General features: G+C 40.8%; 1 protein-coding gene across 1 annotated transcript; it reads left to right on the top strand.

Annotated features, from left to right (window-relative positions):
• Positions 1-542: 542 nt before the first annotated feature.
• On the top strand, positions 543-25,232 carry FH (fumarate hydratase). The gene is made up of 10 exons (XM_054576710.1): positions 543-724; positions 5,712-5,846; positions 10,144-10,254; positions 11,751-11,927; positions 14,334-14,516; positions 16,625-16,790; positions 18,436-18,639; positions 20,138-20,265; positions 22,452-22,605; positions 24,870-25,232. The coding sequence occupies exons 1-10, from the start codon at positions 593-595 to the stop codon at positions 25,010-25,012; spliced, it is 1,533 nt and encodes a 510-aa protein (XP_054432685.1). The 5' UTR covers positions 543-592; the 3' UTR covers positions 25,013-25,232.
• The last annotated feature ends 1,673 nt before the right edge of the window (positions 25,233-26,905 follow it).

The raw sequence follows: 26,905 nt of genomic DNA on the forward strand, positions 1-26,905 counted from the left end.
ACACATCAAGAACAGGAAGGAAACTGAAGAGACTTCAGAATGACAGGTTAAAAGAAATGAGTCATTGTCTTAAGTATTGGCATCATGGATAATTTTTATTTCATTCTCTATTCTTCACTGGGTCTTCCAGAATTTCTATACGGAATCTGTAATCTGGAAGGAATGTTTTAAAAAATCCAATACAAAGAACATGTAATGCGCGATTACATAACTAAATGAATCAATAAATATTTCTTTCCAGGATGTTCCACCAACTAAACACTAACTGAAGATTCATAGCTGTTAACTCTCGCTCCCCAGCAGCCACACACATCAATCAACCTGGCTGAAAGAATAACCTAAACTCCCTTTCCCATAATTCCCTCCAAATTAGTTTCCCATGAATCCGAGGGCTTCAAATATCCGCTCTACGAGGAAGTTAAGCCTGCCCCCTCACTCTTTACTGGTCATTCACGGTTGGTTCCGCCCCCGTGATCAGTTTCCGGGTGTTGATTGGCTAAGAGCGAGTTCGGTGGGCTGGTCGGGCAATGACAGCCGGCGCGGAGGCGTGGCCTCCGCCTCTCAGAAAGTCTACCCAGGTTCCTGCTGCACCATGTACCACGCACTCCGGCTCCTCGCGCGCTCGCGTCGCCTTGTGCGAGTTCCACCCTCAGCCTCAACCTCGGCTCCCGGCCTTGGTGGCGCGGCCGCCCTCCCATTCCGGCCCCCGAACGCCGCTCGAATGGTGAGCGCGGGCTCCCGTCCCCCCGCGTCCCCGCGGTGACCTTCAGCCCTGTGGCTCGCCAGCCGAGCGCCAGCGGGCTGGTGGGGAGGATTCCCCGGGGTCCCCGCCGAGTCCGGCGCTGGGCTGAGTGCCCGGACGGCGTGGCGGCCTTCTCTGCCCGGGACACCGCCTCCAGAGCGGGGTTGGAGTTTCCACCCCGGGTGAGCGCTTGGACGGGGCGGCAGCTGGCGGCGAGGGTCCCGCTTCTGGCCTCTCCCGAGACGCCCCACGAGCGGGCTGGGCCTTTGCCTTTTGGGGCAGCCCTCCTCGGCCGCGCTTACTGCTGAGCTCTTGCGGGTGCGGGGGCCCCCAGTCCTCGGGCCAGAGCACGGTGAGAGACAGTGTGGGAAGAAGGGCAGCTCCCGTCCCGGCCGCTCAGTAGGGCCTGGCTGGCCCGACACTGGCCGAGTGATTAACTAACCGGTCGCCTCTGAACTCTGGCTTGTAGGATCACCGCGCTCCCTGAACTGCTTTCGGGTTCAGGTGATTCTAACTATGATATTAAAAGATATTCTGATTTATTGATTTTTTTTATTACTTAATGACTTTATAATGCAGTTAATTATTTTTTCTTGTACCAGTTTTCCTTTCTTGTATTCATTCACTCTCATGTTACAGTGGGTTTGAAGAGCTATCCAAGGCAGAGTGTTATTTTGGAATGTAATGTATCTAACAGAAATACATGAGCTTTGTAGTCTGAAAAAACAGTCAAATCCCAATGCTATCTTTTAGTGGCTGTGTATTTTTGTCCAAATTATTTAATCTATGCAAGCTTATATTTCCATATTTATAAATATAATACTTATATTTGTGTGGTTATTATGACAAATTGAGAAAGATAATTTACATAAAGCCAAAACAGTATATGTTCAAATAGTGGTTGCTATTGTTTTTATTGTTTGTTCTTCAATATAAGTTTGGCGGTATAGTGGAGGATATGTCGACTGGTGAATGAAAGCTTATATGGAAACTATAATGTGGATAACCCATTTGTTAATTTTGTTAGTTAGATCTTATACTAAACACTCTTAAAAACCATTAATAACCTTTGCATTCAATATTGCATTACTTACATAACTCTCTAATACCATAGAAAGTATTAGAACTGTCCACAAATAAATAGCATTCTTCATTAAGCCCTAAAAGGAAATGCAAAAGAAACTAGTATATGAAGTTAACTCTAAACCAAATACAAATTTAGATACAGGCATCAAAGTCATGGAGGAACGAAGTTAATTATCAAGATTAGAGTAAGTATAATGAGTAAATATCAAAACTAATAAATATTCATATAATACTAGTTCAATATCTTTTCTTCTTTGTAAATAAGAATTTACTCTCATGGGTGACACATTTAGGTGGCTTATTGTTTCTATTATATTTGACTTTGTGAAACAATAAATACAAGATCTGTCCATAAAGTATCCAGCCACCTACTATCAGAAATAGAGACATTTATTGTAGAAGGTACAAAATACAGGAAACATTGTACATAGGACAGTGATGCTTTTCACGTAAGCACTTTGGGAACTCACACAGGTCTTCCAGTCGCTGTCCGCTGCCCCATCCTATTTTCTGAAATCTCTTCCCTTTCAAAAGTGACTTTAGTTTTGGGAAAAGCCAGAAGTCACAGGGCACCAAACTTGGCCTGCAGTGGGGCTGAGGAGCTCGCCACCATGCAGATGTTGTTATGCATTATCTTGTTCCAGAGGCCCCTTAAACCATTTTCATTCTTTTTCATTTTTTTTTTCCTGCTCCGATTAGGTGTTTACTATCTTTTCTTTTAAAGCGCCCATTCGATCCTCTGCTTCATCCAATTTTTTTATTCTTTCTAGTATATCCTTCATTTCAGATAGTGTGTTCTTCATTTTTCACCTTTTTAAATGTTTTCTATGGCCTTTTTTATGCTTATAAAATCTTTACATTCTTACTGAGTTCATCCATTCTTGCCCTAAGGTTCTTCAGAATCCTTACAACCACTGTTTTGAACACGATCTGTTAGATTATTTGCTTCCATTTCATTTGGTTCTTTTTTGGGAATTTCTTCTCCTTTTTCACATGGGGCATGTTTCTTTGTCACCCCATTTTCATTTCATCTCTATATTGGTTTCTGTGTATCGGTTAGATCTGCTGTGTCTCCCAGCCTTGGTAGGGTGGCCTATGTAATGGATGTCCTGTGGGGCTCAGGTGTGCAGTCTGTCTTACTCACCTGAGTTAGGTGCTCTAGGAATATTCCTTGTGTGGGTTTTGTGATCTTTCCTGTTGTACTTGAGTCTTAATTGCTGTTGGCCCTTTATGAGAATTGCTTAGACCAGTTCTCAGGCTGGCTGACTCTGAGGATTGTTTCCAGCCACAGTGTATGAGCTGTGCTGTGAGACTGACCCCACAAAGTGGAATTTGCCCCAGCAGGATCTGTCATCTGCCGAGACCTCTCTCTGGGTGTACTGCTTGTGGAGCTCATTGGACTGTGCTCTGATGCGGTCTGAAGCACGCCACTGGGTGTGTTGGTTCTGGGGACTTTGGGGAGGGACTCCAAAGCAGGTCAGTTTCAGGCACTGCCTTTGATTGGCCCTGGGCTACCTGTTTGGAGCCACAAAATGATCCAAGGTTTGAGGCCGCCTCCGCGGGGCCTGGGTGTGCAAGGGAGGGTCCAAGCTGCGCACCAAGGCTGCCTTCCGTAGCTTTTCTTATATTCCCAGAGGGTTTCATCACCCTGAAAAGTTAAGAACTGAGTGCAGGGGCAGGTCAGCAGAAGGCCCATGGCGCCTGAGTCTGCCAGCTGCCTCGTAGGCTTAGTCTCCGAAAGAGCCCTTGGCGGTATGCGAGTTCCACTGAGTCACCCGGTAGGGCGAGCGGTGTGCATTGGACTGATACAGATTCAAGCTTGGCACGAGTGCTGCGTGAGGCCGCTCGTGAAGGTTCCAGGGTACACCGTGGCCAGTCACCACCCGCCAGTTGCCCTATGACCTTTGTCATGGGGCGGGGTCTCAGGGAGTTTGTCAGGGTGAGGCCTGTCATTTAGGGGACAAGGTTATTGCTATTTTATGATGAAAATTTAGTAATTTTGGACAGAAAAGGCAAAGGTATAAATTTGAGGAGTGGAACCTGATTGCACAGATGACTTAGGGAAACAGGTCTCCCATCCTCGTCGCCAGCATCTTGTGACGGTCACATAACAAGGTGAAGGAAAGGAAGAACCACTCGGCTCATGTGTCCAGGGCCACTGCTGTCGTTGCTAGTGTTGGACTAAGTAATTTTTCACACACAAGGCTATTTACTTAGGGTGTCCAAAACCAGGATCCTAGTGCAATTTTTTTTTTCCTGCATCCTTGAGGTATAGAACCAAGCTGCCTTTGGTTTACAGAGTAGGAGGCATGATTGTATACAGTGGTGTCTGTGTAATCCGCTCTGTTAGACAAAAATCAAACTGCCTCTTCAGCCTCTGTTTTGCAACTCAAGGGCTTGTGGGCTGATCTGGAGTTACTCCCTGTTTCTTGGTTTATGGGAGAGGTGATAAGAAATAAATCATCAGGAACCGGACAGTCCAGGGTTTGAGCACTTCAGGCCTCCGCTCCTGGCTCTGGGTGATCTGCTAAGAGTATGTAATTGCTCCAAGCCTGTCTCCTTCTTTAAGATGGAGATGGTACAGTAAACTCTCCTAGGATGGTTGTGGAAGTCAGATAAGGTAATTACTGAAAAGTGTTTGCTGTCCAGCACAGTAAAGGCCAGAGTCTGGTTATTTTTACTAGCCTCTGCTATTGGCTTAGGCCAGGTCTCTGCAGACTTTTAGGCATAGAAAAAAAAAAAAAAAAGTATAACTTTACTCCTACATTTCTACCGAGATACAATGTTATTTTTCTTTTTATGCAATCTAAAAGTCTTCATAATAAATAAAGGGTTTTGTAAATCTTTATAGTCTCAAGGGATAACTATAAATGAAAATTTTCTTTGTTGGAACTATTTACTAAAACAAAATTAGTTGGCTAGGGATTTTAAAATCTTTTGAATTCTTTGACTATGCTTATTTCATATTGCATGCTAGATGAACATTAAAGTTCTAAGTATCTCTCTGAAGCTTCCTTAATATAAAGTATCATGTGTAAATTCCAAATTTCTAGTGTTTTACAATAAATTTTTTTAGCGTCTCAAAATATTTTTGAGTAGTTGTTAATTATTTTTTATTAGTGTTAAGTTGACGTACTTGGTAGAATCCTAGGTTCTCCATAAAAGAGACTTTGGGTCATGGGTTCTTATTCTGGATGGTGGAATGGCTTGAAGATATAAACTCACTACAATCATATGTAAGATTTTATATATGTGTATTTATGTTAATGGTTTTAGAGAGAGGATCCATAGCTTTCCTCCTATTTCCAGAGGGTCCTGTCACCCCAAAAAGGTTAAGAACCGACCTAGCTCGTCACGCTTTGTCTGTACATTTGCTTCAGTTTATAGAGGAGAAAAGCCGACAGCGGAAGGTGACGGCCAAGTCTGGATTATTCGAATTGCCCTAAGCCGTCTCTCATGCGTGGTATTTATAGACCACTGTCCAGCTCTGTTTAAATATATAGTATTTTCAAACCTTAAAGTATCGTTCTTAGACCATTTCTAAAGTTCCCAATAAAATGAACATTGCCCTACGTACATTGAATCTGCCGGAGCCTGACCAATCACAGGCATTCTCCTGAACTGGAAAAGATTGTTTTTACTTCAGAAGCTTTCTTTGTACTTACATCTGCATAGTGTGTAAATGTCTTTAACATCTCTATCAATCAGTTTGTGTGACAGTCATTTCTCAAAAAAGCCAGAAGACGGGAGTAGAATGAGAGTGAAAATGTACTATCTTGGCTTTACGGTTCTTTTCCCTAAGTTTTCTCTTCCCTTACAGTTGATATGCTTTTGATACTTGATTTCTTTTCAAGTCATAACAGTGCCTTACCTCTATCTTTAGGCGAGCCAGAATTCCTTTCGGATAGAATTTGATACTTTTGGTGAACTCAAGGTCCCAAGTGACAAGTACTATGGCGCCCAGACGGTGAGATCTACGATGAACTTCAAGATTGGCGGAGCGACGGAGCGCATGCCAGTAAGTGGGCCTGCAGAAACACTGGCTGCCTCTGGATGAGCCAGGATGTGTTCTAAGGAGCCATTTTATTTTATAAATAAAATATTACAGAGTTAAAATGTAGTTACTAGAGAGCTTTGTGAGTAATAAGATGTTTCCTTCATTAAAATGTCAAAGAACTTTTTGAAGGCTAGCATTTTGAGCTGTGACTTTGAATGTTTTGGATTTTTATTTGGTAGAACTGAGTGATTTGTCTTTTCATTTTTGCGGGACTTTTCAGATTTTTACTAGCATTTAACGGTTTGTAAGCATTTTACTTCAATTTAATTCAATTTAGAATTCAAGCATTTAATTTCAATACTTAAATTTTATTTATTTTACCAATTAACACTGAGTTTCAGAAATTTGGTTAAAAGAGACAGAGTTTTCTTTAATATTATACTTTCTATCTATCTTCATGTCAGTTTCCAGAAAAGTATACACAGACACCTAAAAACACTATTCTTCACCATGTCTGGCATATAATAGATAACGTATATGTATTTGTTCAATGCCACAGGAATGGTTTAATGATTAGATCACTTTCTGTCATATTTCATTAAGGCTAAGATGACATCTGTTAGAAGATGCACTGCAATGTACCACTAAGAAAGAAAAGGGCTGCCATTAAAGTTGTGACATGTCATCAATTGTAAGATGCATCTTGATTTCACAGATGTTAAAGTGTGAAAAGAATTGATTAAACATATTACATGTCCTACTGGAGCCCTACTAGGGTAGGAACAGTAGTCGCTTTAGGAACGCAGGATAGCCTCGTAGCCTGGAAGCAGCCAGGGTTCACCTGGTGAGATAATGTTTCACAGTTATCTTCTAAATATACATTTTATTTTATAATCATTTTAGCTTCCATATTTTAACTTATTCCTAAGCCTTCAAGACTGAATCTTGACAGATGCATGCATTTATACAATGGGCAGCTGCGTCGTCTTGGAAGAACATCTTTGTTATCGTTACCTGCAGCCAGCTTGGCGAGGTCAGCCACCTCGGGGTCCGATGACGTGGCTGGGTGACAAAGGGTAGCAACCGATCCTGAAACGTTCCCGGAGAGTTCAGCTCCTGGGAGTTAGGAGGTCTGTCCTGACCCCGGTGACGGTGCCGGGAGCAGGCGTGGCCCGTGGCCTGTGGTCCTGCTCCCGCCAGCCAGGTGTGCGGCTCTGGGCGCTTCACAGGCTCGCTGCCGCTGCACACGGTTCGGATCCCACGGCTGGGAAGGATGGGCCGAGGGGGTGTCAGTTTTGTCACATTTGCCTTCGTCGGCATTAGTTTCCTGAACTTCGTTAAAGATGAAGCAGACTGTATGTGCCCTGAGCTGAGCAGTGTGACTAAAGCCAACCCTTTGTACGTGAAGGCCAAAGGAAGACAAAATTTAAAATGGTTATGAAGCTCTAATGTGAGTAATTTAAGAATAATGAGACCCTTCTTTTCTCTCCAGTGACACATTTTGCCATTTTATTTTGGTAGGGCTCAGCGACGCTGTGCGCTGTGACCTCTTCCTTTGCCCGCATCCGCAGACAACGGGGCCAGTCACCCCAGGCAGGTGGCCAGACGGGACTGGCATGTGCTTACGACCCACCCAATTGCTGTTGAAATTTAAATTCCCCTTCGTTTCCATTTTCACAGTTTTAAGTTTCTCATCCCGGTGCTATTTGTGCCCATATCATTTGGGTAAAGCACTTACAATGTTTTATTTTATTGTCTTAAAATTCAAAATGAAAATACTCTGTTTTTTATTTCCTCTTCTTCTTGCCCCTTGGTTTATCTTCTTTGGCCTAGGTTTAATGTGTCTTATTCTTTATTCTTTGTTTTGTTTTGTTTTTCCACTCTCAGCCCCCTAGGAGGATTGTAGCATCTCTTTTGTGAATTCAGCTTTCCATGCTCCCTCCTGCCCCTCCCCCCACCCCGCGCCCAGCAGGGGGTCTGAACCACAGTCTGTAGTATTGAGTTTGACAAGAACACATCATTTTCTTACCTTTTGACAACCAGGTATTGTTTCATTGAAACCTCATCAAAAGTTAGTTGGCCTTACCCTTTTAAATTTGGTAAGATGATTTGGAGTAGAAAATGAAAAGATCTGCACACTAAACGAGTTTGAAATGTGGTTACATATATGAGAAGCTATTATCTTTAGGGACTCTGGGTTTTTTTTAAAAAAATGCTTCTGAGAGAAATTTCCAGTGACTTAGTGTCAAGGCTTCATTGACTAAATATAATGTTTTTTGGATTGATACCCATTTAGTAACTGCTTAGTTCATACTAATTGGCAGTTGAGTATGTTTTTATTTATTATTTTATTGAGGTATAATTGACATATAACATTATATTTTAGGTATACAGTGTAATGATTTGATATTTGTATACATTGCAGGATGATCACAGTAAGTCTAACGTTCGTCACCATGCGTAATTACAAAACCTTTGTCTTTTGGTGATGAGGACTTTTAGTATCTCAACAAGTCTCAGATATGCAGTACAATATTAACCGTAGTCAACACGCTGTATATTACGTCCCCTTGACATTTATTTTATAACGGAAGTTTTGTACGTTTTGACCCCCTTCCCCCGTCTTACCTACACCTGCCCCCAGCAATCACCAGTCCGTTTTCTGTAGCTATGAGTTTGGTTTTTAGTTTATGTTTTTTAGATTCCCCATATAAGTGAGATTATAGAGTGTTTGTCTTTCTCTGTCCCACTCATTTCAATTAGCATAATACCCTAAAGTCTATCATTGTTGCAAATGGCAAGATTTTATCCTTTTTTATGGCTGAGTAATATTCTGTTAAAGATGTGAGAGGTGTGTGTCTCTGTAGACACATACATATATTCGTATGTATTTATATTCTCATCCATCAATGGCCACCTAGGTATTTCCATATCTTGGCTATTATAAATAATGCTACAGTTAACATGGGGGTGCACATACTTTTCAAATTAGTGGGGGGGTTTTTTTTCCAGATAAATACTAGAAATGGAATTGCTGGGTCATATGACGGTTATATTTTTAGTTTTTGAGGATCTTCCATTCTGGTTTTCATAATGGCTACACTAATTTATATTTCCACCAACAGTACACAAGGATTCCCTTAATTTATATTCTCACCAACAGTGTACAGTGGTTCCTTTTTCTCCTTACCCATACTTGTTATTTCTTGTCTTTTTGACAGTAGCCATTCTAACAGGTGTGAGCTGATACCTCATTATGGTTTTGACTTGCATTTCCCTGATCAGTGATGTTGAGCATCATTTTATGTGCCTGCCAGCCATCTGTATGTCTTCCTTAGAAAAATGTCTATTCAGATCATTTGCTAATATTTTTTTTTCCATTCAGTAGTTTGCCTTTTTCTTTTCTTGATGATTTACTTTTCTGTGTGGAAGCTTTTTATTTTGATGTAGTCCCACTTGTTTATTTTTACTTTTGTTGCCTTTGCTTTTGGAGGCAGATCCAAAACAATCATTGTCAAGACCAGTGTTGAGGAACTTACCACCTGTTTTCTTTGAGGAGTTTTTTGGTTTCACGTGTTTCACTCAAGTCTAATCTATTTTGAGTTAACTTTTATGTATGTGGCTTCCAGTTTTCCCAATACCATTTTGCTACCTTTATTTTATTTGCTATTTTTATTTATTTTTTTTAAGGAGAAAGAAAAGAAAAATTATAATGTAGATTGGGATCCAGTGAGAAAAAGTCATGATGATTCCTGGTACTATGATTGAGCCCATGTATGAAATAAGCACATATTATTATATTATGAAAATAGGCCCTAGCTGGTGTGGCTCAGTGGATTGAGCACTGGCCTGCAAACCCAAGGATAGGGCACATGGCTGGGTTGCAGGCCAGGTCCCCAGTGGGAGACATGCAAAATGCAACCACACATAATATTTCTTTCCCTCTCTTTCTCCTTGCCTTCCCCTCTCTAAAAATAAATAAATCTTTTTTTTATAAAAACCTAATTATTTCAAGAAAAAAGAAAATAGGATCAATTGTCTATATGTGAATTGCATTTGTGCATGAGACACACATACATATGTGAAGAGTTAGTGCATTTGCTTTTGCTTGGTTCCCTAAACAGGTACACGATGATTCTTGGCGCATTATACACCTATCTATATAATCTTTCTCTGTAGCCTAAACATTTTAGGGTCATGGTGTTATTTAACTTACTGTTTTATGTACAACTTTTGTACCTGCATATGATAGTAACCTTAACGTTTTCATACTTAACTAAAATCACAAACTCGAGATATTTTTTCTAATTAATTTTAGATCCCAGTTATTAAAGCATTTGGCATTTTGAAGCGAGCAGCTGCTGAAGTAAACCAGGACTATGGTCTCGATCCCAAGATTGCGAACGCAATCATGAAGGCAGCAGACGAGGTAGGAGCGATGAGTGTGCTTATTTTTAATGGTGCCGGGCCCACATCATCCACTGGGTGATAGCAAGCGCTGGCGGGAGGAAGTGGGCACTGTGAATTTGGAGTTAATGAATCTCCAAGGTGGGGTTGTGGTACCATTGCTGTTGAACGAGGATTTCAATTTGGTGCTTAAAATATTGTGGCAAAATTTGTAGATGATTGTATACCACCTTTTTGATTCTCTTGATCTTTCCTTTCATTTATATAGTTGAAGGAAAACTCTGTGAAGAAAACAGTCTTTAGATTTATATATTTTATGCATAAATGGTACATTTAAAAACTAATTGGTTATTTGATAATATGTATGGGAAAAATTATTTCACTAATTCTCTAATATCATCTGAAGGAAGCAATCAAAGATAACAGTTTAAACACTCTAAACGTAACATTGTTCATTGCAGTACCATTTATAATAACAACAGATTAGAAAGTATCCATCCAAAACAGCTGCCTATATAAGTTCTATTGTGATACCATAGAAAATTACTTTTCTAAAGAATGTCAGAACAAAGCCTACCATATAAGAAGTAGTGGGGGGAAAGGGGCAAAATACATGTATTTTATGATCCTGATTTTGTTGAGGAAAAATGAACAGAAAACAGAAAACGTGCTTTTTTTATATATGCATATACACTCCCATTGCTTGGAGTGGAAACTGGAAAGAGATGCCAAAATGCTAATTGTCATTATTTCCGAGGACTGGGGCTGTGATGTCTGATATAGTTTTCTTAGTTCTCAAAATTTTCTTCAACGATCACCTGTTATTTTTATATAACTAGGAAAAAAGGTTTATATTAAAGTGAGCCAATTGTTTAAGGTAATAGATTTCTAAAGTGCATACTGATTTTTTAAGCAAAAATTATTCCAGAAGATGGTTAGGTACCCACTGTCTTAGGAAGCTTACAGTCCAAAATCTAGCACATTAGCTGGAAGTATAAAAATATGACAAAAATAACAAATTTGGACTGTGTGCCTTTGCTTGGCAATCGCTACTCACTGGGCATGTGCGTGATGAATAGCTATTAGTGTATTCATTTTCAAGTCACCAGTTCATTTCATAGTGACTCCAACGATAACATCTGTTGGATATTCCTGCTGAGCACCAGCGGTGAATGGAACTGAAGACTTAACACTTTGCCAGCCTTAGCATGTGGCCCTGTCTGCGTATTAGGAGAGGAGGCAGTGGGAGAAGTAGACGGAAGATGGCTTTGATTCAGTTTAGGTGACTCCCAACAGTTCATCATTCACTTTTTGAAATGATGCTGCAGACACTTAGACTTGCTGGACAACCACAGACTGGGTGGTACCATCAGTCAGTCCCTTAGCGCGAGAAAAAGTGAACACCTTTAGAATAGTGTAATAAATGGTGCCTTCTTAGTCATAGTTGATTAAAATAGCTAAATGGATATTGCCTTTCTTACTTTAAAACAATTCCTTGTTTAACGTTTTGTCCTGCAGGTAGCAGAAGGAAAATTAAATGACCACTTCCCTCTCGTGGTGTGGCAAACTGGGTCAGGAACCCAGACCAACATGAATGTGAATGAAGTCATCAGCAATAGAGCCATTGAGATGCTAGGGGGTGAACTTGGCAGCAAGAAACCTGTGCATCCCAATGATCATGTTAATAAAAGCCAGGTCAGTATTTTTCTCTCTTTTTTTCTTTGTTGTAAGTTGTAAAGAATGCCTGAGGTTTGTCCATCAAACAGGTTTCGGCTTTTTGACAAGGAGGTTCATTCTGCAAATATTCTTTAATGGAAAGGACTTCCTCAATGTTCTTATTTCTTTCAGGAATCTTGGGTTTAATGTCTTAAACTTGATAAAAATCGCTTTCAGAAAAAAATTACTTTTAGGACACCTGAATTTAGTATACGTGTATATTTTCATTGGTTTGGGTATTTAAAAACTCTTTATTTTGCATAATATAAATTTATAAAAGAATTGCAAAGATACTTCAAAGACTTTCTGTGTACCCTCTACCCAGCTTCCCTTGATCTTAAACAGTATATAAACCTGGTACATTTACCACTTTAAAAAATTAGTGTTGGTACAATGCTCTTAACCAAACTGACTGTATCAGGATTTCTCTAGTTTTCTACCAAAAGCCTTTTTGTCTTCAGGATCCAGTCCAGACCACACGCTGTGTTCAGTCACCGCAGCCCCGTGGTCTCCTCCACTTTGTGACGGTGCGTGTTTGGTCACTTTTGAAAGCAGTGGGCAGGCATTTTGTCCCCCGGTTTGGCTTTGTCCGATATTTTCCCATGATTAGACCAAGACCGTGGGTTGCACGGAGTGTGTTAGAGAAATGAGGGCTCTTCTCCTCGCGTCGTCTCAGGGGGGTGTGACAGCCGCTGGGCTGTCGTCCGGGCGAGCACAACCTGAGTCGCCTCGTGGCGACGACGGCGTCTGCCGGGTCTCTCCGCCTTCCACCCCCGGCTGGTGGCGAGTCACCAAGTCCTGCCTGTACCCCAGGAACTGCGCTTAAGCTTCACTCCCTAAAGGAAGGCATTTCAAGAAAGTTCTGGACGTGTGCCAAAATCACTGCAGAATTAATAGAAAGCTTGAGACTCTGCAGGTATCCTCCGCCTCCTTAAACTTTGCCCATGATTTTAGCATTCGTCGGCGGATCTTGCCTTTTACAGTATTTTAGTAGTGATTTTCTATGCCTTTCGTTCTTTATATATTATTAAAGTTTTGCTGTAAAGATTTGTCTTCTTTTTTCTCCCCACATTAATTTATTTATTTAATCATTAATGTAGATCAGTATGGTTTCATGCATATTTAGTTTATTCTTAGAGTTATAATCTAATGCTTCCCTCCTCCCCCCCATACTTTTGTTATTTATATTGTTCAGATTGTTCCAACTTCGGGAGCCCTCTCTGCTGGCTCTGGAGTACTTAGGACATGCCACTATCCTATTAAAAAACCCACTTACTTACATTTTCGCACCAGAAGGTGCTCACAGTTCATCATTGTCTTGTATTTTCCCAAGCCCAGCCCCATAAGCACCTGCTCTTCCCAGGAACTCCCAGAAGACCATATTGGAACATGACATGTAGAAACTAGGGTCTAGGTCCTAGGTGAAATTTACTATAGGGATATTTAAATATTAAGGGGGAAGTTTTTCTCTTTTCATTGAATTTATTGGAGTGGCATTGGTTCACAAAATCTTAACAGGTTTCCAGTGTACAACTCAATAAGGGGGGAAGCTTTTTTACGTAAATTTATTTTATGAAGGATTTCTGAACCCAGGGCTTGCCTTTAAATATGAATTTATCTTTTATATACACTGAAATCTGCTTCAGAATGATCCAGTGCATATGGTCAGGTGGAAGAAATGAGGTGGTGTCGTAGACAAAACAAGGTTCACTTTGTGCTGATAATTATTGGAACTTAGGTGAGAGGTACATGAGTGTTCATTATATCATCCGTCCTACTCTTGTAAGCAGTTTGATATTTTTCATAATAAAAGGTGAAAACATAAATAATGGATATACCTTTTTACATAACATCATAAAGTATGGAGTTACAGGTGAGGAAAGAGCGCAGAGTTTTGACTTCCTTCTCAGGCCCCAGTAGTCCTAAATATTTTGGGAAATCAAATGATGAGAGCTTGGCTTTCCTGTTTTTCAAGTGGTGACCTACCTGAAAATTTTCCTTAAGTTCCATTAACGGAGAAATGTTTATGGGAGACGGTGTGCACTGTGTAACTGTAAGATGTTATTGCTGTCCTTGCATACACTTGTTAACTACTTCTCTATTCCTTGCTGTCACTTGTTAGCAGGGACATAGAATAATATATAACATATTCATTGTAGGTGGTATATATAGTACAGTCCTAAGGACAGTCCATAAAGGAAAACAGGTTGCTTCTTATTTGAGCCTAAGTGACCTCTGACTTGCCACACAGAAATGTAATTGGGTACTAAAACTATGCTGAGCGTTGAGTAGTCACCTAGTGAGATTTTTAATTGAGACATTCAAGTTTCTTTTTCGTTGCCTCCGATTTGACATTTGACGTTTCTTTTGCGAATGTTCCGCCAGAGCTCGAACGACACTTTCCCCACAGCCATGCACATCGCCGCGGCAATGGAAGTCCACGCCGTGCTGCTGCCAGGACTGCAGAAGCTGCATGACGCTCTCGAGGCGAAATCCAAAGAGTTTGCGCAGATCATCAAAATCGGGCGCACCCATACACAGGACGCCGTCCCGCTCACTCTTGGGCAGGTACACGGGTGCGATTAGGGTTGATTCACGTTAAGGGTTGGTACCAATGCTGGTGTATTACCCGCTAAATCACGCTGGTGTAGAAGGCCAGGTTTATAACAGCTCAGTTCAGTGACAGAAATCGTCCTGCATTTATCAGTCAGTAGTTTTTATCGATACCCACTTAGGGGAAGGGCAGAGCATACTGGCCATGAGCTAGTCTCCAAGTCAGTCTGCTCAGGTTCAAATCTTAGCTTTGCTGGGTACAAGCTAGGGGACCTGAGGAAAATTATTTAGCCTTTCTGTGCCTCCGTTTTCTGAGCTGTCAAATGAGGAACATTGTATCTTTTTCATAGGGTAGTTGTGAGGTTCCAATAAGCTCGTCATTGTAGATTGGAACTGTGCCTGACCATAGAAGGCATATATTGGTGTTAGCCAGCATCATCTTCTTCTTCATCCTTCTTTGTCTCTCTTACTTTAAATTAGTGTGTTCTTTAAATGCTAATATTAAAGTGCTTAAATGAGGCATATCTTACTCTAAAATTGTTTTGGCCACATTTGAACGTGGTATTACTCTCTTCTGTAAAATACCAGGAAATATTTGTATGTTTATCAGTACCTTAAAGGTGTCTGATAGTATCTATCCCAAAGGAAATGTAGGAAATACAAGGAACAGTTTTTGTCTTAGTGAGCTCACTCCAGTTTGGGAGCTAGGGCGTACACAAATTATATATCAAGAAATGTTTATATAGGCCAAGTATCAAATGCTAGTTTTGTAGAAATTGAGGTAAGGGTGAGAGGTTGGCTGCTGCTGACTTACTACCATTTAAAGTCTTGTTCAGATGACAGCAAACACTGAGAAAAGCTTGATTATTTAGCTTAATTTTGCCACTGAAGGAATGAGGAAAACTTGAAATGATTAATTGAAATACAGATGACAGGACTAAATTGGGGCCATTAAGTTAAGATACATTTTAAAGCTGTATCTGTTTTACTTTGCATTGCTGGTTCAAGTACCATGCTTAATTTCTTAGGAGATGTAGTATATGTCTTTGCAACTTCTCCATGTCCCTCTGGCTTCCAGATTTTTTTCGTGTGTGTGTGTGTGTGTGTGTGTGTGTGTGTGTGTATCACATGGTGGAAAGCCACTATGCTTAAGCCCATTTGGGCCACAGCACACCCTCTTGTGTAAAATTATCATTCTACCTATTATGATAGAAAGTTAGGTTTTCCAGTTTGACTTTATCTTATCAGAAGCACTTATACTTGCTTTTATTGGAATTGTCTTTTTAGTTTGTGCAGTTTTTTTTCCCCAATAAAAACATATTTCTTGAGTGAATCCAGCAGGTGCATGTATGGGTGATGTTAGATCAGAAGGATCAGGTTGACTTGAAAGAAGTTACATCTTCTAAAACTAATCAAAAGGAGTTATGGCTTCTAACTAATCAAAAGTACTTGTGGTTTTTCAGTGTTTTCAGACAGGAAAAAAGATAGATTGAGTGTAACCATATATCCTGGCTCGTTCAGTTGAGTTCCAGTTTATGCTTTTTGCTCCCATAAGATTCTTAATTGATGAGATCCTTGCTTTCACTCAAAACACAATAAATTCTGTGGTTACCTTATTTAAAGTATGGCATATTTTAGAAGCCAGTGTGACATTAATAACAGAGTTAAAACATTATCATATTCCCTATCAGGCTTTTAAACTGAAATCGTATGGAGAATATTTCTATCTTTATATTTTTCTTGAAAGGATTCAATATTTTTTTTCCTTGAGGTTGTGCACCAAAATATAAGAAATAACTTGCAAATAACAAATAATTTAATAGAGTCGTTCTTCTTTAAAGTTTGTTTTCTGTGTTCTTTTTGTTTGCTTTCTATTAAGACTAGATTATAGACAGGTGGCATGTTATCATCAGTGGTGTCGCCTTATCTTGTAAGATTATAAAACCTCATCCTTTCCTATATTTTGCTCATCATATGAATTAAAGTAGCATAAATGCCTCTTGAGTAACTTAAAATTTAGTGTCTGAAACATAGATAAGAAAACTTCTGTTTAATGCAGTTAGACTAACTTCTAAGTCATTAGGCAATTCTATATTCTCACCTTAATTTCCTCCTCTTTTCAGGAGTTTAGTGGGTATGTTCAACAGCTGAAATACGCAATGACGAGGATAAAAGCTGCCATGCCGAGAATCTATGAGCTCGCGGCTGGAGGCACTGCTGTCGGTACTGGTTTAAATACTAGAATTGGCTTTGCAGAAAAAGTTGCTGCAAAAGTGGCCACACTCACAGGTCTGTGATAATATGAATTATTGCTCATTTTATTATACTAGTTTATATATTTTCTGGTGTTTCTCCTTTAAATTTTTTGTGAATTTAAAGTTAGAAATGATATTTTGCCATCAAGCATGTGTTTTATTTTAGGAGCGTCTTTTCTACTTCATACCATTGTGGTTAGAAAAGATACTTGGTATGCTTTCAGTCTTCTGGAATTTGCTAAGACTGATTTGTGGCCTTCACACATGGTCTGTCCTAGAAAATGTTCCATATGCACGTGAGAAGAATGTGAATCCTGCTGTTGTTAGACAGAATTTTCTGTATATGTCTGTTAGATCTGTTGGATATATAGTGTTATTCACATCTATTCTTCCTTATTGATTCTGTCTGGATGATCCGTTTCCATTGTGAAAAGTAGGATTTGAAAGTCTTCACCTTTTATTGTAGTAGTATTTATTTCTCCTTTTAAATCTGTTAGTTTTTGCTTTATGTATTTAGGTGCTTCCATGTTGGGTGCATAAATATTTACAATTGTTATCTTCTTGACCCTATATCATTATATAATGACCTTCATTTGTCTCTTTTCACCATTTTTAGTTAAAATCTGTTTTACCTCTGCTTGTTTTGTTTGTCTGTTTACCATTTGCTAGGAAGCCTTTTTCCATCCCATCACTGTTGGTCTATGTGTGTCTTGAGGGGTAAAGTGAGTCTTTTCTAGATAGCGTATTGTTGGATCTTATTTTTTTAATCCATTCATCCATTCCGTGTCTTTTAATTGGAGAACTTAATCCATTTACATTTAAAGTAGTTATTGATAGGTAAGGACTTTACCGTTGCCATTTGTTACTTGTTTTCTAGTTATTTTGTAGAGTTGCTATTCTTTGTTTCTTATGCTGCTGTCTTTTTGTGTGTTTTGATGTCTTTTGGTATCAGTACACTTTGACTTTATCGTGTCCTTTTGTATTATTATTATAGGATTTTCCCTTTTACCATGAAGCTGACATAAAATATCTTAAATTTATAACACCCTGTTTTACACTGGTAACAAGTAACTTCAGTAGAATTTTAAACTTCACGTTTTTACTTCTCCTCCTCCTCATACTTTAGGTTGTTAAAATTTACATGTTTTTTATATTGTGTAACTAACAAGAAGAAATTCATGGTGGGGTTTAGTATATGTGGATCTACAAAACTTTGACCATAGGAGAGACTGTCGGAGATGGTCTAATTCATTTTGGCCCCTTAATGTCTCAGGAGATTTGTGGGCCCTCAAGAGAGGAAAGAGCAGAACAGCCTAAACCAGAGGCGAAACTACCAGCAAAGGCACGAAGTGAATTTTACCTACTTTTTGTCTTTATTCAAATATTAGGCACCGTACATGTGTGTGTACAGTAGGGTGGTATTTTCCTCTTTCAAAACATTTATTGTCCTTGTTTTTTCATCCTTTATATGTGCTAGTATTATTGATTCTTTCTACTCCTTTAGGATTCTTTACACATACGCAAATGTTAGTCTTGAAATAGACTTATTTTTTCCCGAAGTAAAATATTTTTCCTGTTGTTTTTCATTTTTATATACCGAACTCTCTATTTAACTTGCTGATATTAAAAAATCACTTAATTTTACCTGTTAACTCATATAGGTTATTATCTTTTTTCAGGCTTACCTTTTGTGACAGCTCCAAATAAATTTGAAGCTCTGGCTGCTCACGATGCCTTGGTTGAACTCAGCGGAGCCATGAACACTACCGCTTGCAGTCTGATGAAGATAGCAAATGATATTCGCTTTCTGGGTTCTGGCCCTCGCTCCGGCCTGGGAGAACTGATTTTGCCTGAAAATGAACCAGGAAGCAGTATCATGCCAGGTAATTCCATAGCTGGTAAACGTTAGACCTGGTACTTGACAAAACCCAGGCATCTTGCCCACTCAGCCTGCGCTCGGGATCCCATGATCCCAAAGATGGGTGGGGGCATGCGTGGCACCCTCGCTGCAGAATGTCTTTTGGGGCCACCTTTGATCAGGACTTCAGGGGACCTCACTCGACCTTATAGGAGAGTAGACTTTTAGTTAGTAACGTGCATTTTGATTCCCACACTAGAAAATGTATAATAGTTCTGTCTTTCACAATTCGAAGCCAAGGGGGGTTTAGAACAGGCTATTGAAGTGATCAGCATGGGTTAGATAAAAATGGATTGTACCTAAGGCCTCTTATTTCCGTTCTTGCTTTGGAGAAGTGACACAGGCATTGGCTACCTGGATTGCAGCAAGTCATTTGACAGACTCATGTGACAGTCACTGAATCTAGTGGTGGAGTGTGGGCAGGACTGTTAGATGAAGGTAGCCGGGCTCACAGTGACATTTAAGGAGTGACTAATGAGTTGACTTCAGCCTGGAGGAGTATCTTGGTAGCAAGCTGACTGGTGAACGGAGGGTGGAGGTAGAGAATAGGTGCTCATGTCAGCAGCTAACGAGGCAGAGATGGTAGTACATCAGGTGCCAGAATCAGGTTCAGAAAGGCCTCTGCAGGTTGGACTGAAACCGATGAAGTGACTTTTGATCGTGAAAAAGAAAGACCTGACTGTAGATGCTTTTAACTCTGTGCATGTGAGGCAGGAGGAAAGATCTGATTTTAAAGGATTTCCCGTTGAAAGATGACATGAGTTTAGTTGATTGCAAATTCAAGGTGACTGCCTACAACGGAGAAATGCAGAGTTGCAGAAAAGGAAAGAACCTTCCCACTGTGTTGCTTTGTATTGGTCAGAGAAACCTGGGGCATGTGGTTCAAACTTGAGCTTGTCAGAGGAGTGTGACCAGAACGGTGGGGTTCTGGAGAGCCATACGATGACTAGGAAAATTCCAGTTGAATGTCATCGTCCTCTGAGAAGCTTCCCAAGTGTGGGGGAGGGCCCTCTTTTATAAGCGCTCGCATAGCAGCCTGCCCCGCTGTGCCTTTAGCCCTTGCCTGCTGCATTACCCACGCGCTCCCGCTCCCTCTGCGTCCTGTGCCTGCCTGCCTGCCTTACCACCTGCGGCCAGCGCCTGGCTCTGTGGGTGTGGCTAAAAGGGACGAAAGCCACAGAGATGGAGTGAACTGTACTTAAAGTGTAGTCGCGGGTTCTCATTACCCGTTATTTATTAGCCTGTGAGTGGTTCACAGCTTGTGGCTCCCTGTTTCCCTTTCTTTGGTTGGTTTGTTCATTAAATCAGCATGGGTAGCTGGGGCCTGCTTTATCATATGTCTTTATTTAATGAAGTCAGATTTCCCTCTGTTCTTGATTATTTGCCATGAAACCTAATCTTAACTGATACTTGAAGCCATGAGTGTGTTTGATGTGGCGCTTTCCCCGGTGGTTTTCTTGAAGGCAAGGTGAACCCTACCCAGTGTGAAGCGATGACCATGGTTGCCGCCCAGGTCATGGGGAACCACGTCGCTGTCACCGTCGGGGGCAGCAATGGACATTTTGAATTGAATGTTTTCAAGCCAATGATGGTAAGCTTTACATTTGATTCTTAACGTTTTTGACTGAAGGCTAGTAGTCTTGGCTTTTGTCTTTCGTAAAGGTTTCTGTAGATCTCACATTACGTACTTGATGATATAATCAGCAGTTGGAAGTCAAGTATATATTAATGTTAGCAGATATTAATCCTGGATATTCAGTTAGGTGCCTTTTAGCTCAAGTAATTTGATTGTTTGCTTTTTTTAATAGGAAAAAAATTCTGGAAGGTAGGGTATAGGTTTCTTCCTTGTCCTTGACCAGTGGAGATACCAGTGGGTGGAAATAAGTGTAAGCCTCCTCAGTTTAAAAAAAGAAAGAAAAAGAAAAAGCTCTGCCTCAACCCTGTCTCCTCACACTGCTTCTCTCTTCTACTCCTCAAATTCAGTCTTAAAAGAGTAACCTGTCCTGGCCAGTGCGGCTCAGTTGGTTGGAGTGTAGTCTGTGGACCCACAGGTCACTGAAGTCATGGGTTGGATTGCCGGTCAGAGCACATACCCATGTTGTGGGTTCACTGCCTGGTCAGGGTGCATATGAGAAGGCAACCAATTACCAATTGATATTTCTCCCCCCCCCCCACCCCGCACCTCTAAAAAAGAAAAAAAAATGTCCTTGGGTGAGGATTAAAAAAAAATAAAAATAAATAAAAGAGTCACCCACACTGTCATTCACGCTGGGCTCACACTTGTGCTTGGATTGTTCTTGCAGCCGCTGTGCCCCCCTCAGCCCGGTGGCCATGCCACACTGTCTTACTGGCATCCAGCTCGGCTGTCCCCTTCCTGAAACACTCCTCGCCCTTGGTTTCTTCGGCATTTTCTCCCCACTTTTCTTTCCTCTCTCTCACTGGTTTTCCTTCAGTGATTTCTGTCTTTCACTGGTTTTACCTTTTCCACATACGTTGAAAACATTATTGGGTTCACTAAAACTTCTTTTTCTTTCCTGTTTATGAAGCTGGAACACGGTGGTGTCATCTGTCATCCATTTCCCCAGCTGTCATTCTAAGAGCCCTTTATTGGTGTAAAATGTTACGTCCAAAATATAGGAGCTTATTTCCAGTTTGTATCTGGTGTAAAGTCTAATTTTAATTCGATAAGAACATGCAAAGGACAAAATTAAGTATATTCATTCAGTGTATTCATGAAATATTTATTGAGTACTAGTCCGTATCAGGCGCTGCACTGGTTGCTAGTGGCAGAATAATGAGCAAGACAGATTTTTTGCCCTTATGGATTGTCCATTCCAGTGGAAAATAGAAAGACAACAGTCCAAAGCAGAACTCAGACCTAAAAGCTTTTGCTCTCAGGTCACTTTGCAGACAGTTAACACTAGCTGCCTGGCAAATGTAAGTGCGTAGCCATAAATGGCTGCTAATCTTCTAAAAAAAGAAACCAAAAAAAAAAACTTGGTGTCTTTAATAGAAAATAAATCAAGATAATCTACATTAGAAATAACAGCCGTTATTAATGAATGGATGAATCTTGAAGTTCTGTGAATTCTACTGGAGTCCGTTGCTAGGAGTATAGTTTTCAGACCCTGGGGTTTTAGACCAAAAGAACTTAGAATATGGAGAGTTATCTTACTCCATGTTGGACTATTACCAGAAAGAAAGAAACTGCTAAAACAAACTAATTGATTTGACACTATTTATATATCGTGTGAAAGATTATTTTAAAGTGACTGTGGAATAGGTGTTTTTGCTAAACATAAGAAAACATGGGGACCGTTAAGAGCTGGCAAGCGCTGACCCCACGGCGTCCGCAGGCACTCGCCGAGCGGCCGGACCTCTGCGTCCAGGCGCCCCGTCCTTCTGCAGGGGCTGCTCGTCCCCCTCCGGCCTCCAGGCGCCCCCCATGGAGGAGGGCTCCACGGGCCCCCACCGCGGGAATCAGTTCCTTTTCTCTGTGCTCTCTACCATTTTATACCAGTGTTTTAGGACACCGCAGGCTGTTTTGTGTGTGTTAGCTATTTATATTTATTATTTAATCCTCTTTTCGATTTCTCTGCCCTCCAATGTTTACGATTTTTTTCCATATTCGCTGTCTTGAGTCTGATGCCTTACAAGTTGTAGGAGTGCTGTCTGTGTATTGAATTATGTATTCATTAGGAACCAGTAAATAATACTATATATTATTGGACCAAAAAAAAAAAAGTTAGGCTTAATAAGTCTCTCTCCCTCTCTTAGATTAAAAACGTGCTGCACTCGGCCAGGCTGCTGGGCGACGCGGCTGTTTCTTTCACGGAAAACTGCGTGGTGGGCATCCAGGCCAACAAGGAGAGGATCGACAAGCTGATGAACGAGTCACTCATGCTGGTGACGGCTCTCAACCCTCACATAGGTGAGTGCTTGAGGGAGAGCGATGCAGTGGCGAGGGCAAAGTTAAAAAGCTGAGGAGACTACTGCATCTGTGCTTATAGACAAGTTTTCTTACCCTGATCAAAATGTTTAAGTTCTAAGACGCTAGATATAACTTACGAATGTCATGGTTATTTCAAAAACTTGATCGATAATGCTTCATTTTATTTGAAAATGTGGTAAATTCAGAAGTAGTGGTTCAAACGTATTTTAATCTTAACGGAATTCAGATGCTTTATATTCTGAGAAGCTGGGAAGGACCCTCTCCGTTGGCGATGTCACTAGGTGGCGCTGGCTGATTAGCAACAGGGGATGAATTCGTTTGTTTTTTTTTTTCTGCCTTCTCCAAATGCTCGGCTACGCTTTGTTCCGTTCAGTTAAAATAAACAGGGTAATTCATTGCTTATAGGGAAAGGGGGAAAATGCATATATTTTGTCTAAAACCATGGCTTGTGTATTGCAAGCCTTTTCCAGACTTGTCACTATTTCATTCTGGAGATTCAAGCGTAGACTTCATTGCAGACTGACCATAGGAATCCCATTAAATCAGTGAATCGTAGGTTTTGAGGCCTCCACCGCGTTATGTGATGACGTGTTAACAGCCTGTTCCCACCTTCCCCTCACTGCTGAGCGGAGAGAGAGAGTCTTTGGTTTTCTATTTCAGAACACGTTATGATGCAGTCATTTGGCACATGGCCACCGCTTTAAAACATGCTCCTGTAATCCTGACCTTTCGGGGCTGGGTGTGTATTCTTAGCCTCACATGACACTGTACTTGCAGGCTTATGAAGGGAGAGCTCATCTCACAGCTCCAAGTAACTATGAGCCCAACATAGTAATGACATTTTGATCCTTTTAAAATTATTGTACCTCAGCATTCAACTGGTGACAGACGCGGGAACTCAAGGGCTCACGTGAGAAATGCTTTACTACATCCGTACTTAAGAGCGCGTTGCCAGCACACTTGAAGTAGAGGTGCTCCTAAAGCTGTGTTGTTGATGAGTCTTTCCTGGAATAAGTTTACTGTGAGATGAAGGCCATAGGAGGGTAAGCAGGCAAAGCGCACGTCCTGGTGACAGCCTGAGCCTCCCGCCTCCACATCGTGGGCTCTGTGTGCGTGTGTCACAGGCTGGTTGGCAGTAGTGTTCTGTGGGATTGGAGAGAGCTGAGAGTGGCTGGCACACTGCTTAGGCCTCCCTGTCAGTGTTCACATGAAAGTACAGAATGGTCAATATCGCCCCCTAACGTTTAACAGGAGAATTCTTTGTCAAAATTACTCTGATCAGTAAATGCCCTTTTCAACATGTTTAACCTTCACAAATTCAGTTAACTAGTAAAATTAACTGTGCCCATAATTTGTTGTGTAAGCGGTGAGTAATTGTATACAGACACGTAAAGTCTTGCCTGGGTGATGGTTAGATGTCTCAGCAGGCTTCTCTTTGGTCATAATTCTCTGATCTTGGTAGTTGGTTTTTTTTTTCTGTGTCCTTTATTGGTTTCATTTTCATTTTTTCTGTTCTTTCTCACTTTTGCCTTCTGACTTCTTAAAATTACGTTGTCAGGACAACTTGTAGAATTGTCTTGCCCCTACCTTTGTTAATTTTAAAAGCTCGTAATTCTCCGGTAAACAGTACAAGCACATATTTATGCTAAAGCCCTTCCCCACCCCCCACCCTTATCCCTGAAGTGTGGGAAGAGGCCGGGTGCGGGGCGCTGAGCAGAGGAGCCAGCGGAGGCGGCTCTGAAGGCGCCCCTCCGAGCCCAGGCTGCGCCGCCTCCTCCGCCGCAGAGGGTGCCTGGGCGCACGGTACCCCGCAGGTAGCTCCTCAATGCCGTCTTATGAAGAGAGTTATTTCTGGTTAAACTGCTTGAAACAACACATTTATACTACTTAGATGTATATTTTTATGTCTCGTTGCTCTATTGTTGGTTTTTTTCTTTTCCTCTGTGACGATATCTGAGCGAGTGGGCAAGTTCAATTTAGGAACAAGTCTGTTGTAGAAACTATGTTTAAGTCTGTGTTACATAAGAACAATAAAGATTTCATCCTATGTGAGAAATGGCAACTGTTAAGATAATCACTGTTAGAAATGGCTATAAGGTGATCACTGATATGTATTTTTAAGATTAAAAAATATTGCTAAAGAGCTCAGTACCTTCAATATCAAACAAGTAATGATCACCACTTCAATTAGAAAGCCAGCTTTCACTGCTCACTCCTGTGTCACCTTGCTCCTCTTTCTTCAGGCTATGACAAGGCAGCGAAGATCGCGAAGACTGCACACAAAAAAGGATCCACCTTGAAAGCAACTGCCATTGAGCTCGGCTATCTCACGGCAGAGCAGTTTGACGAGTGGGTGAAGCCTCAGGACATGCTGGGTCCAAAGTGATTTCAATACTTTTGTAATAAAAACGTGCTGTATAAAATATAACATGAAGCAGACTCCTATTTTTTAAGCAAAAATGGGTAAATGTGGAACGAAACCACTATTGAACTTGACTGTCTATAGCAGAGCAGTTTGGACAGTATATAAAACTCTGGGATGTGCAAGGCCCACAGTGAATTTAAAAGGTGTAAAATAAAATAATTATATAAAACCAAGAAGAAAACAGACTCTTTTCTGTTAATTGACCTGTGTATTATAGTTGAATCTGATACTTGTTTGTGTTTATCACTTCATAGGTGTTTTATAAAAGAGCCATATCAATTTTTAAAGAATGTTCATTTTTTTGGTTACTGGTGTTTTAAAAATATTCCCCTGGTAGTGAAAAATTACTTGTTACCTCATTCCCAAATCTTGCCTGGACGTCTTTTATTTTCCGTCATCTGGGAGCATAAGCTGACGAAGCATTTGCCCTTGTGAGTGGGGATGTGAGTGTGAGCGTATATATGACAGGACTTTCTGGCCAACCCAATAAATAACAGGATCATGAAGAGAGTGATTCCCATTAACTAAAGCATCTCATCTCTAAGCAGCGCTCTAGAAAGGAAGTTTTTAAAAAAAAAGGAAAATGGGGTTCTTACTGCTGATATTCTTGGAAAATTAGTCACATTAATACCAACTCCCCTGTGGTACTGAGAAGGCAGCATACATAGATTTTAAAAGTGTAATTAAAACAAAAGTCCTAATATATTATATGTCAGTTATACCTCAATTTTTAAAAAGCTCTAGAAACGTTGTGGTGAAAGATGAAACGATGTTCTTACAACTAATCTTTTAAGCCTGAGTGGGCATTCTTTTTAACCGTTAGTGTTTCAAACCTTTTCTATGGAACTGTAGAGCCTACAGGATTGACTTTTCAGCTCATGCAATGTTGTTTTTGCCAGCATTTTCCACTTGGTGATGATGTGGTATTTGTGCAATTTGCTTTAAAACAAAGCATGCTTTCCCTTGGTGTATTTTGTGTATTTTTTAATATTTTTATTGGAAAAAAATTATCAAACAACATCAGCTGGATTGCTTATCAGTGCCTCGAACCGCTAACTGGCAACTGCGCTATGGTTGTGGGCCTTGATGCTGAGGTTTGGCCTCAGCTGCCATCCTCAATCTAAACAGGCTGTCATTCAAGGGTTCAGCTGGAGACAGAGCTGTTTATGTAAGAAAGACAACTGGAGATCAAGTGCCCAGCCTCAGATTTTGCACAACTGTCTATGCTCTTCTAGCATATTCTCAGCTGTCATTGAATCCTGTGAGCTGACGGTCACCTTTGTGTGAAGGTAGTGAAGTAAACTGCTTTTTGGTGCATTCCTAAATAGGATTCTAGAATTTCCTTGACTAGAAATGCTCGCTGTTTAGTGAGGCTTTTCTGCTGGTGCATGTGTGTGTCCTGAAGATGCAATGACTTTACTCATTGAAAGCATGAAGTGTCTTAGATGTGAGCGCAAATAGGAAAGCGTTCATGGAACATTAACCAATCACATGTTCATGCCATGGAATGACATTCCTCAGGCAATGTGGCCAAAGTTTTGTGATTGATGATGAGGATCAAGGATTTGCAAAAATGTCAGGTAGAGACGTTTAGAATGGAGACAGGAAGAATCCATTGATCCCTCTGAGCAAGCATGCAGATTGACAAGGGCCCTTCTGGAGCAAACAGATTTCAGGGGAGGAACATCCGTCAGGACTGCCCCCATGTGACACACAGAAGCAACAGGGAAGGTCGTAGAAAGCCCCGGGCCAAAACTACTCATTGAACTGTTTGGTTGATGGAAAAACCATATTTTCACAAAAATTTATGAGATGTTACATACGCAAACATTTTAAAGGTCATGCTCTTGAATA

The sequence above is a fragment of the Pteronotus mesoamericanus genome, unplaced genomic scaffold (assembly GCF_021234165.1).
Source record: "Pteronotus mesoamericanus isolate MK-2021 breed Mesoamerican mustached bat unplaced genomic scaffold, CSHL_Meso_final contig_347, whole genome shotgun sequence".
NCBI classification, from domain to species: domain Eukaryota; kingdom Metazoa; phylum Chordata; class Mammalia; order Chiroptera; family Mormoopidae; genus Pteronotus; species Pteronotus mesoamericanus.

Bases quoted from the DNA above. Each gene is read 5' to 3' on its own strand.
- FH (XM_054576710.1), top strand. From the start codon at position 593: ATGTACCACGCACTCCGGCTCCTCGCGCGCTCGCGTCGCCTTGTGCGA. The intron at 16,791-18,435 runs GTCTGTGATAAT...ATCTTTTTTCAG, and splicing joins AAAAGTGGCCACACTCACAG to GCTTACCTTTTGTGACAGCT. The intron at 20,266-22,451 runs GTAAGCTTTACA...TCCCTCTCTTAG, and splicing joins ATGTTTTCAAGCCAATGATG to ATTAAAAACGTGCTGCACTC.